The 16,321-nt window shown below is 42.4% G+C and overlaps 1 protein-coding gene across 1 annotated transcript in view; it reads right to left on the bottom strand.

The window, feature by feature from the left end:
• Positions 1-9,553, bottom strand: part of SRP72 (signal recognition particle 72) — a 29,448-nt gene extending 19,895 nt beyond the window's left edge. Inside the window, exons 1-5 of the mRNA XM_081097011.1 lie at positions 9,424-9,553; positions 6,294-6,414; positions 4,253-4,376; positions 2,782-2,925; positions 2,591-2,702 (exon numbers count right to left, since the gene is read on the bottom strand). Of these exons, the coding sequence (XP_080953137.1) occupies positions 2,591-2,702; positions 2,782-2,925; positions 4,253-4,376; positions 6,294-6,414; positions 9,424-9,541 (619 nt within the window). The 5' untranslated portion in view covers positions 9,542-9,553. The remainder of the gene's footprint in view (positions 1-2,590; positions 2,703-2,781; positions 2,926-4,252; positions 4,377-6,293; positions 6,415-9,423) is intronic.
• Positions 9,554-16,321: the final 6,768 nt, after the last annotated feature.

Here is a 16,321-nt window from a genome sequence, read left to right on the forward strand (position 1 = left end):
GTCTACACAATATTTTGAAATCTTCCCCCATTTAATATACTATGGACATCTTTATATTATAATAAATATAGGTCTACATTTTTATTATTTTTAACATTATAATTTTTAATGACTACATGGTGATCTCTTTGTGTGTTATAGTAAGACCTAACCAGTGCTCTAATAGAACAGAAACCCAAGATGACTATAAATTTTTTTTCTTAGAATATCTCTTCAAATAGTATTCATACAGATACATATATAAACTTATCTAATTATCTCCGTAAGATAAATTTCTAGAAATAAAATTCTTGGATTAAAGGATATGCAAATTTTAAAATGCGTTAAGACTAGACATAGGTTTTCTAATACATCATTTTCTTTTTCTAATTAAAAGCTTCAATGAAACTAGACCACCTTCTCACACCATATACAAGAATAAACTCAAAATGGATTAAAGACTTAAAGTGTTAGACTTGAAACCATAAAAATCCTAGAAGAAAACATAGGCAGTAAAATCTCGGACATTTTTCATAGCAATATTTTTCCTGGTATATCTCCTTAAGCAAGGGAAACAAAAGAAAAAATAAACAAATGGGACTACATCAAACTAAAGTTTTTGCACAGCAAAAGAAACCATCAACAAAATGAAAAGACAACCCACTGAATGGGAGAACATATTCATCAATGATACATCTGATAAGGGGTTAAAATCCAAAATTTATAATGAACTTACAAAACTCAATGCCAAAAAAACCCTAAACAATCCAATTAAAAAATGGGCAAAGGACCTGAATAGACAGTTCTCCAAAGAGGACACAGACATATGAAAAGATGTTCAAGGTCACTAGTCATCAGAAAAATGCTAATTAAAACCATAATGAAATATCACCTCACACCTGTCAGAATGGCTATCATCAATAAATCAACAAGCAAGTGTTGGCGAATATGTAAAGAAAAGAGAACCTTCATGCATTGCTGGTAGGAATGTAGATCAGTGCAGTCACTGTGGAAAGCAGTATGGAGTTACCTCAAAAAAATAAAAAATTCCACTTCTGGGAATATATCCAAAGAAATCCAAAACACTAATTTCAAAGAATACATGCACCCCTATGCTCACTGCCCCATTATTCACAACAGTCAAGATTTGAAAGCAGCCCAAGTGCCCATGAGTAGAAGAGTGGATAAAAAAGCTGTGGTACATTTACACAATGGAATACTACTCAGCCATGAAAAGAAATCTTACCCTTTCAACAGCATGGGTGGACCTGGAGAGCATTATGCTAAGTGAAATAAGCCATCAGAGAAAGACAAGTACCATGATTTCACGCATATGTGGTGGAATCTAATGAACAAAACGAACTATCAAGCAAAACAGAGACAGACCCATGGACAGAGAGCAGGCTAACAGCTACTGGGGGTGGGGGTGGGACTTTGGGAACACGTTGAGGGATTGAAAAAAAGGAGAAAAAAACTCATGGACATAGACAACAGTGTGGGGATTGCTGGGGAAAGAAGGATTGAAGAAGGGTATGGGGCGATAACTGGTAATTATAAAAGGAGGCTTGACTTGACGTGGTGAACACACAATACAGTGTAGAGATGACTGTGCACAATCATCTCTACATGTGCACCCGAAACCTGTATAATTTTGTTAATCAGTGTCACTCCAATATTCAATAAAAAGGAAAACAAATAAATTTTAAAACGCATGGAATATTAAAAATAAAATAAAGTGTGTGAAGTTTAAAAAACATTTTTTAAAAAAGCTTAAACACGTAAATATTGTATATGGAAACATACTACATGGAGTGAAAATGTGCTTGAATAGTTTTATCAATGTATAAATATAGTGTGTGTGCATATATACACACATAAGGCACACCTTATTATTATTATACTTGATATACTTGAGTACCTGTTTAATAACAATAATAACTAATATTTACTGAATGCTTAGATTATACTAGACCCAGTGCACGAAATTCATGCACTCGGCAGGGGGAAGGGTCCCTCAGCCCAGCCTGCGCCTTCTCGCAGTCTGGGAGCCCTCGGGGGTGTCTGACGGGGGGATGCCCGACTGACATAGGCCGTCAGTCGGACATCCTTAGCCAATGCTGCTGCACTCGCCAGCCGTGAGCCCAGGATCTGGCTGAGCGCTCTCCTGTGGGAAAGCACTGACCACCAGGGGGCAGCTCCTGCATTGAGTGTCTGCCCCTGGTGGTCAATGTACATCAAAGCGACTAGTCGTTCTGCCACTTGGTCTATTTGCATACTAGCCTTTTATTATATAGGAGGATGCCATGTACTAATTTAAGTGCTTGACATTAATTAACTCAATTTACATTTAACATGCACAGTAACTTGTCTAAAAACCTCTTCCTCAAAATTCATATTTTAAGATCCAGTGTGGTTGAAAATGAACAAGTAATATGACTTATGAACTAGACAGAAACAGAGAAGAGATATTCTCAAAAACCCAAGAGAAAAAACTGGAACTTTGAGAAATTCCCACCTTAAAAATGTCAAGAAAGTCAAGTGCAGTTTTTGTAAATACTTTGCAAAGTTGTATGTGCATTACAATTATAAATGATTTTAATAAATTTCCAACCTTCAGCTTTTTGTAGGATTTTCATTGCCTGACTCAGTTGGCCTTGTCCTATCAGTGCACATGCAGCATTGTAGCAGAGTTCATGTGTGCCTTCTTGGAGGCCCAAGTTCTCCTGTCATGGAACAAAATACCAATCAAACACTAGACAGGAATATCATTTCATGGCTGTGTGGGGACTCAGGGATACCTACTGGAACCACTTTTTCCCAATTGCTTTGAGCTGCAACAACTGCTGAAAGGTTTGTTTTTCTCTCCTCATCATAATCATCTTGGGAGTTTCGGACGAGATCTCTATACACAGCTAAGCATTCATCATAGCGTTCTAGCCGGTATAACTGAAGAGACAAATAACAAGTAAAAAATCAGAGGAAAAAAAAAAAATCAGAGAAGAGAAATATAGTGTTATGTCTCTAACACTATACAAACCCTTTTTGAAACCACTAAGAAGGAAAACGAGTTCAGTATAACATCAGTAATCAACCACTTTTCCTTTATAATTTTCCATTTAGCTCCACATGCTACTAGTTCTTCCAAAAAGTTACTTGTAATGTATTTCTATTACACTGCAGATTTGCAGGAATTATTCAGTTAGAAACAGTCATTGTAGTAGTACCTCTTCTTGAGGTTAGGTAAATGCCTAAGTGGGGTCTGAAAGAAAACCTTTCTGTAATAGAAATCACCATAAGTCTGACTTATAATGCAAAAATTTCCAACACAGAGCAACTACTAAACTCCAATAAACAGGAAAAAATTAGATGTTAACAAAAGGACTTAATATTTCCAGTTCACTGTATTTAATCTTCATTTTTCTCTTTCCCAGAAGCCAGCAATCGTATAGGATAGTATGACGTACACACAACATGATTCCTTCTTATTTCACTGAAGTTGTCCTAAAAGACCATTACTGTGAGTCAGTTAGTTCACTATGTAAGACATAGTGCCCCTTCATCAGTCTCAAAGTGCCAGAATCAACCTTACATTGATCCAGCTTACCTTAAAGATTATTTTTACAATCCATGAACTTGCCCAAATCTTTTTTCAATCCATTTATATTTTTAAACTCATATTACCTCTTGGGAACAATACAGTCAATTCCGCATTATTTGTCCTAAATTGACATTTTAAAAATCTTTAAAGAGGGTTTTGCTAGCTCTAACATAACATTTCTATCATCTTATCATTAAAAACCCTATTTTACATTAGGTTTAATTATATGTCTCAAAACATGTAAAAATAAGATATTTTATAATAAGATATTTTCATGAACCAGCTGAATTTATCTAAATTATCATCATGATTTTATTTTCAACTTAAAATAGTTAAAAACTAGAATTACAATTTTTAAACTGCTTAAGCATATAAGCTCCTTTCCAACTAAAAAGTCCAAATTTAAACAAAAACAAACAAAAAAAGGAAAAAAAAGTCCAAATTTCACAGGATAGTTCTTAACTTTAAATTACCCTGAGGAAATCACTTGTTCATAGAACATTATATATGCAACTTTTGCATGAAGATTAAGAAGAGGGAATATGTTGAAACCTTAAAAACTAGTTTGGTGGCAAGTTTTGTGGAGCATCAGGTTCCTCATCCGTACTCCTTGCTACAGGGAGAGTCATGCTCACTCAGGATGGTTGTCAACAGGTATTTAAAAACAGTAATTACCACTTGTCCATAAAGCTCCTTTAGTTTGTCTGTCTGCTGGTTGGCACTTTCTATTGTCTTCAAGGCATTCTCAATTCTGTTCAGCCTATACTCGCAATATGCCTTCTCAAAAGAAAGAGAGTTACTGTAAAGAAAAAAACAACATCTGATTATTAGCTCACAGAGCAGAGCACTCACTATATGCTAGATACTATTCTAAGCGCTTGATATATATTATTCAATTCCCATTAAAAAGAGATGAGGAAGCTGACAAAGGTTAGTGACTTATATGAAAGTCAGACAGCTCATTAGTGGCAGAAAATATTATATCCATTTCCTTAGCCTTTCTTGCTTTCATGGATATTCTTATTAGAATTACTGGCCTTCTGAAATAAACATTTAAGAATGAAATAATGCATCAGCTAAATAACTGTCTCAGGTACACAGACAACCTGAACACTATTTTAAATTATTATAGAAGTTTCTTAAATCTATTTATCAAATAATAAGCCATAATGCTTTTAACTTGTTCAAGAAGTACATGATTAGTAAGAAAAAGTAACTGGAAATCTTAAAGGAACATAGTATTTGTATCTAAACTGGTAAACACACAACAACAAATACACTACTTAGCATACATAGACCTAAAACTTCATCTACATTAATGTGACACCTGAAACTGGAGTGGACTATAGTGGATGAAATGCATTTTGAAATTTCATCCATAACCAATAAGGAAAAATATGTATAAAAGCAATATCCTTTTATTTACTTGCCTAACAAAAATTATTTCAAAATTTCTCAACCTCACAAAATGGTCAAAACGCAAAATACTGATTTTCAACATAAACATATTTACTAGAAGAAAGCAGTGCTCCTTTATTTCCCCTTTATTTTTAATAGTTTTAAAATAAGTTTTCAATCTGTAATACATGTATTTGGCTCAAATAAAAAATAAAGGTATACACTAAGAGGTTTTACTCCCACTGCTTTACAGATCTACCCTGTTCCTCCTCGCTTCCTACAAGTGACTATTTTGTTTGTTTGGTTTTTCGTTTGTTTGTTGTTGTTAATCCTCACCCAAGAATATTTTTCCATTGATTTTTAGAGAGAGAGGAAGGAAGAGGGAAAGACAGAGAGAAACATCCATGTGAGACCAGGGAGGAGCCTGCAAAAACAAGGACTTGCCCTAGATCGGAATCCAACCTGGACCCTTTGGTCCACAGGCCTATGCTCTACCCACTGAGCCAAACCGGCTAGGGCTACAAATGACTATTTTTACACATTGTTTCTCTAGCTAGTGTTTGTTTTGGCACATACAGAAAAATACACACATAAATTCTAATATCCTCCTTTTCTTATACAATAGGAAGTATACTATATACTGCTCTGCACTTTATAAACCAGAATCTTTAATTAAAGAAATATGCTGCAAACTTCACTTCAATACACATTTCTTTTGGGCTTATACACAACTATTAAAAAAAATCAAATTAGAGTAACAATTCAGAATATAAGTTCACATTTCATGAAAAGATAAATGAGATAAATAAGTGAAAAATATTCATAATAATGAAAATACTACCAGTCTCAAGACTGCTGACCGTTAAAGATCTTGGCCTACGATCAAACTCACCTAAACAATTCCCAAAGAAGGTAGGCACAGAAGTCCAGCTAAAACCATCCCAGAGGCCTCTACTTATAATACTGCCCTACCACACGTCTGCCCTCTCTGCCCCCCCTTTTTTTTTAAAAAAAAATTTAAACTTTCTGCTAAGTTGTTCTCCCTATGTCCTCTGTTATATTTGTGCTCCACATCCCTCCACAATTTACCTCCTTCTTAGTGGTTCTAAGGAAAGATGGAGCAAAGAAAAGGCTCAGCAAGGCAGTAAAGAACAAAGTTACTATTACTCCATCCAGTTTCACAGACACAATTGGGAATTAACAGAAAAAAAGAAATAAACAGGTAAAAAAAAATCACTGAATAGTGGTGAAATAAATAAATGTAGCTATGGTAAAACTGTTTCTAATAACTGTACAAGCAACCAACTGAATCACTTACTTGGCTAACACTTTGGTATGAGAACTGATGATGTTCAAGGCTTCCTTGAAACTCCCATTCTGGATAAGGCATACCACTTTACAGTGTAGGGCAGTTACATCATCCTTGTTGACCTGCAGTACTACGGAACAATTTAGGAAAAGAATATTTAAATCTATTCCTTTTCACATTTTTACTAATTTTTCCCACTCCCTGCCTCAGGAAATTACATTTCCAATTGTATTGCAGCAAAAATGATTTGTCAAACATTTTTTTTTAAAAGAGGGAATCTTCATTTTTAACTTAAGAAGTGATAAAAGCCGAAACCGGTTTGGCTCAGTGGATAGAGCGTCGGCCTGTGGACTGAAAGGTCCCAGGTTCGATTCCGGTCAAGGGCATGTACCTGGGTTGCGGGCACATCCCCAGTGGGAGATGTGCAGGAGGCAGCTAATCGATGTTTCTCTCTCATCGATGTTTCTGGCTCTCTATCTCTCTCCCTTCCTCTCTGTAAAAAATCAATAAAATATATATTAAAAAAAAAAAGTGATAAAAGAAGAGTTACAAAGAAGCAAGGAAAAAGCTGTTTTGTACGACTTTTTCATCTTGGGATGCATGCTACATCCTACATATTTCATTACTTTACAGGGAAAGAAGAAAACTCATGAAGAATTTGGAAACAAATTTAGTTTTGAGTACAAGATTGTCATTAGATGCCTTGAGGTCTCGGGCAAGTCATCTAACTACAAATCTAAATCTTCTGATCTGCAAGACGAGTATGAAAGCATTACCTATTTCACAAGGTTATCAAGAAGATGAAATGAGACGCCCTAACCGGTTTGGCTCAGTGGATAGAGCGTCTGCCTGTGGACTGAAGGGTCACAGGTTCGATTCCAGTCAAGGGCATGTACCTTGGTTTCGGGCACATCCCCAGTGGGGGGTGTGCAGGAGGCAGCTGATTGATGTTTCTCTCTCATCGATGTTTCTGACTCTCTATCCCTTTCCCTTCCTCTCTGTAAAAAAATCAATAAAATATATTTTTTAAAAAAAAGAAAAAAGAAGATGAAATGAGAATATTTTGGCGATATTTATAAGCTGTAAAGTATACAAATGCAATTTATCTTGCTGGCAATAAGTTTCAAAAGGACATTCAGAATTTCCCTTTTCACCTAAGATGACCAAAGAGAAGTATAAGGAAGGAGTCAGGTAGCCAAGTTTCAATGCTAAACACCTGTTCATTGTCAAAATGACTAGGATCACTCCCCTTACCCCTGGGCAAGTGCAAGAACCCAGCTAAGAGTTAAAGGCTCCTGCCACTGAAGAAAATATATACTGTATAGGATAACAAAATGAGAGCTGCTGATTAAATAGTTCCTATGGGGAAATAAGGACACATATGCAATACCTTAATCAATAAAGAAATTAAAATAAAAAATAATAAAAAAAATAGTTCCTGCCCTAACCGGTTTGGCTCAGTGGATAGAGCGTCAACCTGTGGACTCAAGGGTCCCAGGTTGAATTCTGGTCAAGGGCATGGACCTTGATTGCCGGCACATCCCCAGTAGGAGATGTGCAGGAGGCGGCTGATCGATGTTTCTCTCTCATCGATGTTTCTAACTCTCTATCCCTCTCCCTTCCTCTCTGTAAAAAAATCAATAAAATATATTTTTTTAAAAATAGGTCTTATAGCCGAAACCGGTTTGGCTCAGTGGATGGAGCGTCGGCCTGCGGACTGAAGGGTCCCAGGTTAGATTCCGGTCAAGGGCATGTACCTGGGTTGCGGGCACATCCCCAGTGGGGGGTGTGCAGGAGGCGGCTGATCGATGTTTCTCTCTCATCGATGTTTCTAACTCTCTATCCCTCTCCCTTCCTCTCTGTAAAAAATCAATAAAATATATTTTTTAAAAAAAATAGGTCTTATAACTTACTACATTGTGACTGAGCAGCATTGGCTACAGGCCTAGCCAAAAGCTAACCTTAATTCAAAACAAGTTTAGGAATCAAATAATTCTAATTGGCATCTATTTCCCTCAATGAGGGAAATCACACACACACAAAAAATGTATTGTGAGCACAATCACTTCTTTTCACATTAAACCAACAACTGGCTGGTGAAAATTATTGATACAACCTTGTATTGCACTTAGATACCTTGTACGTCATTATTGCTTTAAATAGCAAACTCTGTCCTGTTAATTCCATTTCCAAATCTACCAAATATAGGCGGCACCTTCCATGAAGAATTTAGCACGACAGAGCATTAAAAAAGCACAGCCATGTTACAGTTCAGTACAGTGGGGCCTTGACTTACGAGGGTCCCGACCAACGAGTTTTTTGAGATACCAGATGTCTCTGGGCCGATTTTTCGCATGGAGTTGATAGAGTCATTTGAGTTAACCAGCTCCTTAACGAGCTCGGTCTCCGAACGAATTAAACTCTTAAGTCAAGGCCCCACTGTAGTAAAGGACAGGAGAACATGATGAATAAACTGCACACCGAAGGCAGTTTATCGGAAATTGTCAGTTATGGGACACACAAGAAAAACCCAAACAGGCCAGATGTTCCTTCCGACGTGATTCAACTGCCAGTGCTTTCGCAGGCATTTCCCGGGCTAACAGCGCGGGGAGAGCGGCTGGGGGCCGGGCCTGGCGTCCACAGGCAGCCCGTCCGCCCCGGTCCGCGCAGCTCCGCCTCGTCAGCACCCGCTTCCCCAGGACGTGTCACAGGCAGGTTCCGCCCCGCGGAGGCCCCAGGGAACGAGCTCCCCGGCAACAGCACTGTCCCGATCGCTCCGTGAAATGGGCGAAGGGGAGGTAATGGGGGACATTTGCGAAATCAGGAGTGAAAACAGGCGTCCCAGGGGAGAACAGTTCGGATGAGGCGCTGGCAGCAGCGGTCTCTTTAAATCCCTCCCTCGCTTCCCGAGGGGTGTCAAGAGGGAAGTACACGTGGCTCTAAACACCCCCAAACCCAAGGCTGGTTTCTGGCAGCCGGAGCCGCGACCCCACGCCACCGCGGCCGCCCGGGGTTCGAGCCCCGCACTGGCAGCTGGGTCTTCCCGCCCCCGCGTCTACTCAGAGGTGGTCGCGCGCGCCGGAAGGAGCCCGCATCCTTCCGCCGGCCCGGCCCGCCCAGCGCCCGCCCTGACACTTACTTTTGTTGACGGTCTTGAGAGCGCGCGTGAAGTCACCATTCTGGCCATAACGGTTCACTTCGCTCCAGAGCGCAGGCACCGAAACCCCACCAGCGCCGCCGCCGCCGCCGCTCGCCATCTTGGAGGAAACGCGGGCGGGACGGGATGACCTCTGCCCCGGAAAAGGATCTCGGAGGCGGCCAGCGGGGGAGGAAGCCAGTGGTTGCTAAGCGGCCAGAGTCGGAAGCGCCTGTATCCGAGACAGCGTCAGAGACCGTATCTTACTCGGTAGTTCTAGAAATTCGTGGATAAAGTGGGTACACCTTTCCTGAGTGAGGCATGAGCCGTGGGACCCCGGGAGCGGGTTGAGAACGGGTTACCAGACAGGTTCGGCGCAGAGCACCGTGCATTCCGGCGTGGCCGCTGCGTGCGGAGCCGTGTCCTGGTACCCCCATGCCGGAGCTGGGCAGCGATCTATGGAAGATAAATAAAAGGTCTATGGGGCATGAGTGGGGGGGGGTGTGGAGGGGAGTAAGGACACATATGTAATACCTTAATCAATAAAATTTAGCCCCAACCAGTTTGGCTCAGTGGATAGAGCGTCTGCCTGCGGACTGAAAGGTCGCAGGTTCGATTCCGGTCAGGGGCATGTACCTTGGTTGCGGCACATCCCCAGTAGGGGGTGTGCAGGAGGCAGCTGGTCGATGTTTCTCTTTCATTGATGTTTCTAACTCTCTATCCCTCTCCCTTCCTCTCTGTAAAAAGTCAATAAAATATATTTTAAAAAAAATTTTAAAAAGGCCTATGGGGGTGGTAGCATACCAACTAGAAACCATGAAGAGTCATTTGAAAGAGAGACGGTTTCTTGCTGCTTGAGAGTCTTTCATAGGGGAATTGACATTTGAAGGGGGTTTTGAAAGATAATAGGAAAACCTGGGGTTGGTTCTGAGTAAAGTTTCCGCAGAGAAGGGAATATGGGCAAAGGCGCAGAAGAAAGGAATCTCCCAGTGCTGAGCACATGTGGTGGAACCCTGTGGCTGCCCTTTGGGCTCCAGCTTAGCAGCAGTCGGGTGACAATGTCCGGGTTAGTTCCTGGCTCTAAGACTCACGAGAGCAAGCATGTCAAACTCAAAGGCTACCACAGGCCAAATAAACAAGGTTTAAGTTTATGTGGGCCACAAAAAAACAAAAGCTTCAATTTTCACAGAAACGTAGGTTTTGTTCCATAGACACACGCTGAGTAGAAAGGGGTGCAATAAATGAGTCATTGTTAACATAAAATAATAAAACATTTTAATAAAAATTAATGCTTTTTCTTGAACATTAACTTACCAGACGCTGAATAACTGCACAAATTAGTAAGTGTAACACAATAAACCTATTTTTCTTGTTCTCCGAAAGCGAAATATTTCCTGTTACACACACCAAACAAGTCAGTCCAAGACTAATGACGTGGCAATTGGCTGCTAAAATATTTGCTGCTAGTATTAGTGGAGAGAAATGGTGCACCTGCGCTTAAAGTGTGTAAGGGAGATGAATGCAACACGATTATAGTAATCATTCATTAGCGAAGGTTGTAGTTCATTATTAATAATTGTGTATAACAGGATATTGTAAAAATAAAGTTACAAAATTTTTATTAAAACGTTTCTTGCATACCGTTATATTGGCTGGCCCGCAAAAATATTTGTTGTGAGTTTGACATGCTTACACTAGAGACTGTGAACACGTTACTTAATTTATCAGAGGCCCAATTTTCCTGACGGCAAAATAGGGATAATATATAACTCTTCTGGGGAGAAAAGATAATTCATGCATCCTGGTATAGTCAGCACTCAAGCAACACAGAGACGAGGTTTAGGGGTTTTGTAAGATTAAATAATCAAGGTGTGTTTGAATGTCAGAACAGAGTACCTATTGAGTACTTGATGAAATGACAGGACATTTTATTGAACTCTTACTCTTTATAGACTCCTATTTTGTCAGGATCCTACTAAATCCTGCCTCTTCCCCTCTCCTCTCTATACCAGCAACCTAGCTAACTATTTTTCATCCTTCAATATTTCTGCATCCTGGTCCCAGGCTTAAACTTCTTTGACCTTCACAGAGCTCTCTGTTTCTGAGCATTGGTCAATGTATAAGGTCCGTCTCTCTACATTGACTATAATTTCCATAAAAACAGGAACCATATTTGCCCACTTGCAGCAGTCTTGCTAGGATCTTTGTAGCACGCTGGCTGGTATATCATTGGTCCTCAACTCTTTTGTTTGTTCCTGGTACTCAACTTTTTAACTGAATGAGTTTTTTGCTCTTATTTCTCCCCTAAGCTGTGAGTTCCTTGGGCAGAAACCATCTCTGGCTCATGGTTTTTTCTGTGATGCCTGGAACATTTCATGCCTGGTCAATATAGTACAATGCAAAAACAGCATAGATGGTAGAGTGAACTCTGTCTAGCTCAGGAGGCTATAATCTCTGCGAATTAGTAAAAGTCATGGGAAGAGAGGTGGAACTGTCACAGGTTTCAAACCAGTTAGGCCTAGCTTTTAGGGGGGTTAAGGGAGTTCTGGATAATGAAGCATAGTAATCCCTCCTTTGGAAAACTGCTGTTTGAACTACTCTGTTATTCTTAGACAGTCTCTTATTCTGTACGTCTGCTATTTTTAGACTATAAAATAACTTCTTGTTTGAATAGAAAAGATGAACTTAACTGTCTGACCTTGCAAGCTAGCTATCTAAAGGGGCTGATACACTGATACTGACATTAATTCACGTATTTGCCAAGTGTTTGTTCATCCAAGGTTACAGGTGTCTGTATAGATAGGATATGGTACTCAAAGTTACAAGTTGTCTGTATAGATATGACAGGTGTTTGATTAGATATGATATGTACTCAAGGTTACAAGCAGTCTTACACAAAGAACTAGAAGGAAATAAAAAGGAAATACTCCCTTCCTGTGTTTGTTCAGAATTTGACAGAGGTAATCTGCTCTGAACCTCGAACAATAAAGATGACTCCTAACTAATTGGCTCATTAAGGCGTCTTGTCCAGTTCGCTGATTTTCGATACACCTTTCCTCTCTCCTTCCCTCCCTTCAGCTTTACTGAGCACCTGTCTGTGCCAGGCTTGGGAGTACTGAGGCAAAGCTAGCATCCCCAAGACCTCACTGCCTGGTGAGAGCATCACCAAGAAAATGGCTGTGACTGGGATGGGTGGGTGCAAGGGACTCAGGGAAAATTCTCCAGTGGAGTTAAAGCTGGCTGGGACCTGAAGGATGAGGAAGGGCATTCCAGGTGGAGGGAGCTGCATGTGCAAAGGCAGGGAGGCAGGAAAGAGCCCACCTGGTCTGGGAACTGTGGGAGGGCAATGGAGCCCAGGCCCAGGAAATCTGCTGGGTGAGGTTGGCGTCCCAGAACCCACTCCCTGGACCCTCTGCCTTCTTGACCTCTTTTGCTCCTGGCTAGGAAGAGGCCCCGGCCCAGCTGCACAAATGGATGCTTTGATATTGGAGATAGGGAGTGAGGAAGGAGGGGCCAGTTGATGTGTTTTGGGATTGCTTCTCAGAAATCTGCCCTTCCTCCTCCTCCTCCCCCCACACGATGGCAACCGGGAGGCAGCTGGGGAAGCCACCTATGAGCTGGGCTGAGTTGAGGGGGAGGTGGGTTGGGGGTAGGGACCTCTGGCCTCCCCACCCCCAGCCTCAGTCTTGGCATCTAGAATATGCGAATGGCAACCCAGTAGTGGGCTCCTGATAACCCAGGTGCTCCGGAAGCCCAGGCCCAGGCTGAACTCCTTAGGGGAAGGCGGGGCTGGGGAGTGCCCTGCATCATCCTGCAGCTGGGGGCTGGGCAAGGCCGTGGGAGTCCCTGAGCCAGGTGGCCTGTGCTTCCCACTGCACTGTCACTGTGGAGAAGCCCCAGGGAGCAGGAGACAGGGCTGAGGCACAGACACAGGGATGGATCTTCCGGTGAGCCCCGCAGTGAGGTCTAGGGGGTCTCCCCTGCTGGAGCACATGGCTCAGCTGTTCCCAGAACCTGGTCAAAGCCCCAAAAGGAGGGTCTATTTCCTGAAGCTGCTGCTCTGATGACCACAGACTGGCCTGAAGCAACAGCAACAAGTGCTCTCCCCATCTGGGTGCCAGTATCTGAAATCAGGGCGTCTAGGGCTGTGGTCCCTCGGAGGGCTCCAGGACAGGGTCCTTCCTGCCTCCTCAGCTTCTGGTGCTCCTGGCCCCATCCCTTCAATCTCCCCTCATTTTCACGTGGCCCCTCTTCCATCCTAACGTGAGTCCTCCTCCATCTTCAGGTGCCCCTCCACTGTCCTAACATAACCCCACACTGTGTTCACGTGCCCATTGTACAGGTGAGGCTACTGCAGCACAGAGAGGGCAAGTGACTTCTTCAAGGGTACACAGCAGTCAAAGGGCAGAGCTAAAAATGGAACCCTGGGCTGCCCAGAGCCTTTCTCCTTTATGTGTGAACTCTGGGTAAGCGGCCCTTCACCCAGTGACCATTTGCTCTGATGGGCTTCACTCTTCCCCTCACCCCCAGCAGACAGGGGTCCTATTATTGCACCAGTGCCTCTGGGCAGCTGCTCTTTGTCCCTCCGTTCTTCCCAGCTGATAACCTTGGCAGAGTCCCACTGCAAATAGGCCGACTTCCCACCTTGGCTGTGAGGTGCGGCTCTGCCCGTGTCGCCTCGTCCAAGTCCCTCATGCCACCCCACCCCGGTGGCAGCATTTCTCATCCCCTGGAGCTCCAGAGCACAGCACCCTCAACACTCCCCCGCAGCTCAGGGACCTGCTGAGCCCGTGCCCCAGCCTGTCACTGGTCTTCCAGGTCCTGCCTGCAGCTCCAGGGTCATCAAACCAGCCTGGGAGGGGCTGATGAGTTGACCCCTTAGATAGAGGGGTGCAGACACCAGCACTCTGCTCACTAACACCCCCCCACCCCCGGCCCTCCCCATCTCCACCCCCTCAAGGCCCCGAGCACCCAGCCTGTGTTGACGTCCAGTTCCTGGAGGGCTTGGCCTGCGCAGTGTGGCCAAGAGGGGACCAGTCTGCACAGTGGCAGGCGGAACAGGCCTCCCAGGGCATTTGGCTGCCTACCTGGTCCCAAAGTCATCCTTCAGCCTCCCACTTACCCCTTCTAAAGGATAACGTGGTGTGGTTTCCATCCACCCCTGCTGCCTGCCTTGGGAAGCGGCAGAGGCTGTCGCCATCAGCTGGCCCATTCCTGTTACTGTAGTGTAGACGGTAAGAGTCATCCTTGCCGCCCAGCCAGTGTCCACCTGGAGCCAGCCCAGCCCATCCTTCCCATTTCACAGGTCAGAACCAGGCCTCAGCGCTTCCCTCAGCTGGGATGGAGCAGAGCTGGGTTGGGAATCAGGACGGTCTCTGCAGCTGATGTGTGTGGTCCCCATTCTCACGAACCCAGGAGGCTCCAGGGCCCTCTGTGCATTTGTAACTGTGGCTATGTCGCTGCATCACCCTGCAGAGAGGCTGAGATTTATCGCCCCAGAGATCTCAAACGACAATCTTTTTAATTGTCCTCAACACAGAATATTAAGAGCACATAATTCCCCCATCTCAGGTAGCTAGGCAAAGCGTATCAGACTATGAGGCAGTTTAAGGGAAACGAAGTGTAAAACTGTATTTTCTCCTTTGAAGTTTACAATCCAACAGAGAAAGAACTACTTGTGGCTACTGGAGCTAGCGGTCATTAAGGAATGTTTTGTGGAGTTAGTAAAAAAAAGTTCTATTAACTAATGAATAGCTTTAATGACAGAAATGAGGACATTCTAAGAAGTAAAGGTACCAAAAAGAGATAATATAATAATTGAGAGCAATTAAGTTCCCTACTTAACCTACAGTCCTTGTGTAGACTTCAAGAGAACTGGACCATCAGTGGGATCGGTTGGTAACTTCAGTGTGTATACTTTTCTGGAGGGTAAAAAGCATATTTTCAAAGGAGTCAATGTTGCAAAAGAGATTTAAGGTATGTTGTAAGTTCTTGGACAAACTTCAAAAAGGTTGGGTTGAGAATGAAGTCCTTCTAGGTCACACCATGTGTAGAATTTGACCCGTTATTGCAGCTTTTGCACAGAGAATGGGTAAACAGGGTAAATCCAATATTTGGTGATGAGTTAGATGTGAAAAGTCAAGAAAAACATTGAGGATGAAATCAAGCTTCTGATTTGGGAGAATGAGTGCAGCCAGTTACAGGGTTGGTGGAAGATGAATTAAGTTTGGAGCATTCAGACAGGGAGAGATGGACAGTTGAATATACAAGTTTACAGACATAGCTGGAAGTCAATGGATGCTAGTTTTAGCTGGAGCAGTGAAGATGATCCAACCATTATTTGTGAACAAAGGAAAGTCTCAATAGTAGGAAACATCAATACTTAAGAGGAAAGAGTAATAGAGAAATGATCAAGAGATGTTGGGATATATTGTTGTCTACCCCAGGAAAGGAGTGGTAAGTTAAACACACTCCACCAGAGATTAGGTGAGAGTCGTGTAAGAAATGCCACTTCGTTAATGTTTGAGAGGCAAAAAGTGTAGACTGTGTAGGTCATTGGTAAGAGTCATACCAAGTGTAAGGGGTTTAATGGACACTTGGATGAAAGTTTAGTGACCTATAAAATCCTCATGGCTGCATAACAAAAGAGTCCCAATCTATATGGTTTATAGATTGATGGTGAACTATAATACCTCTCAGTAACAACTTGCTGGGCACACTGCTCAGATTTATTCTGTTATAAGAAATAAACTAGTTATGGTTATCACCTGGGAGATTCCAATTTTTGAAAATGATGGTACACCGGGGATTATTAGTGTGGCTCAAATACGTTTTATCAGAATTAAAAGAATTTTATGACCCACACAGATTCCCACCATAGCCAAGTGAGATTCACTGAGTC

This window comes from Myotis nattereri (assembly GCF_964212035.1).
Source record: "Myotis nattereri genome assembly, chromosome: 1".
NCBI lineage: Eukaryota > Metazoa > Chordata > Mammalia > Chiroptera > Vespertilionidae > Myotis > Myotis nattereri.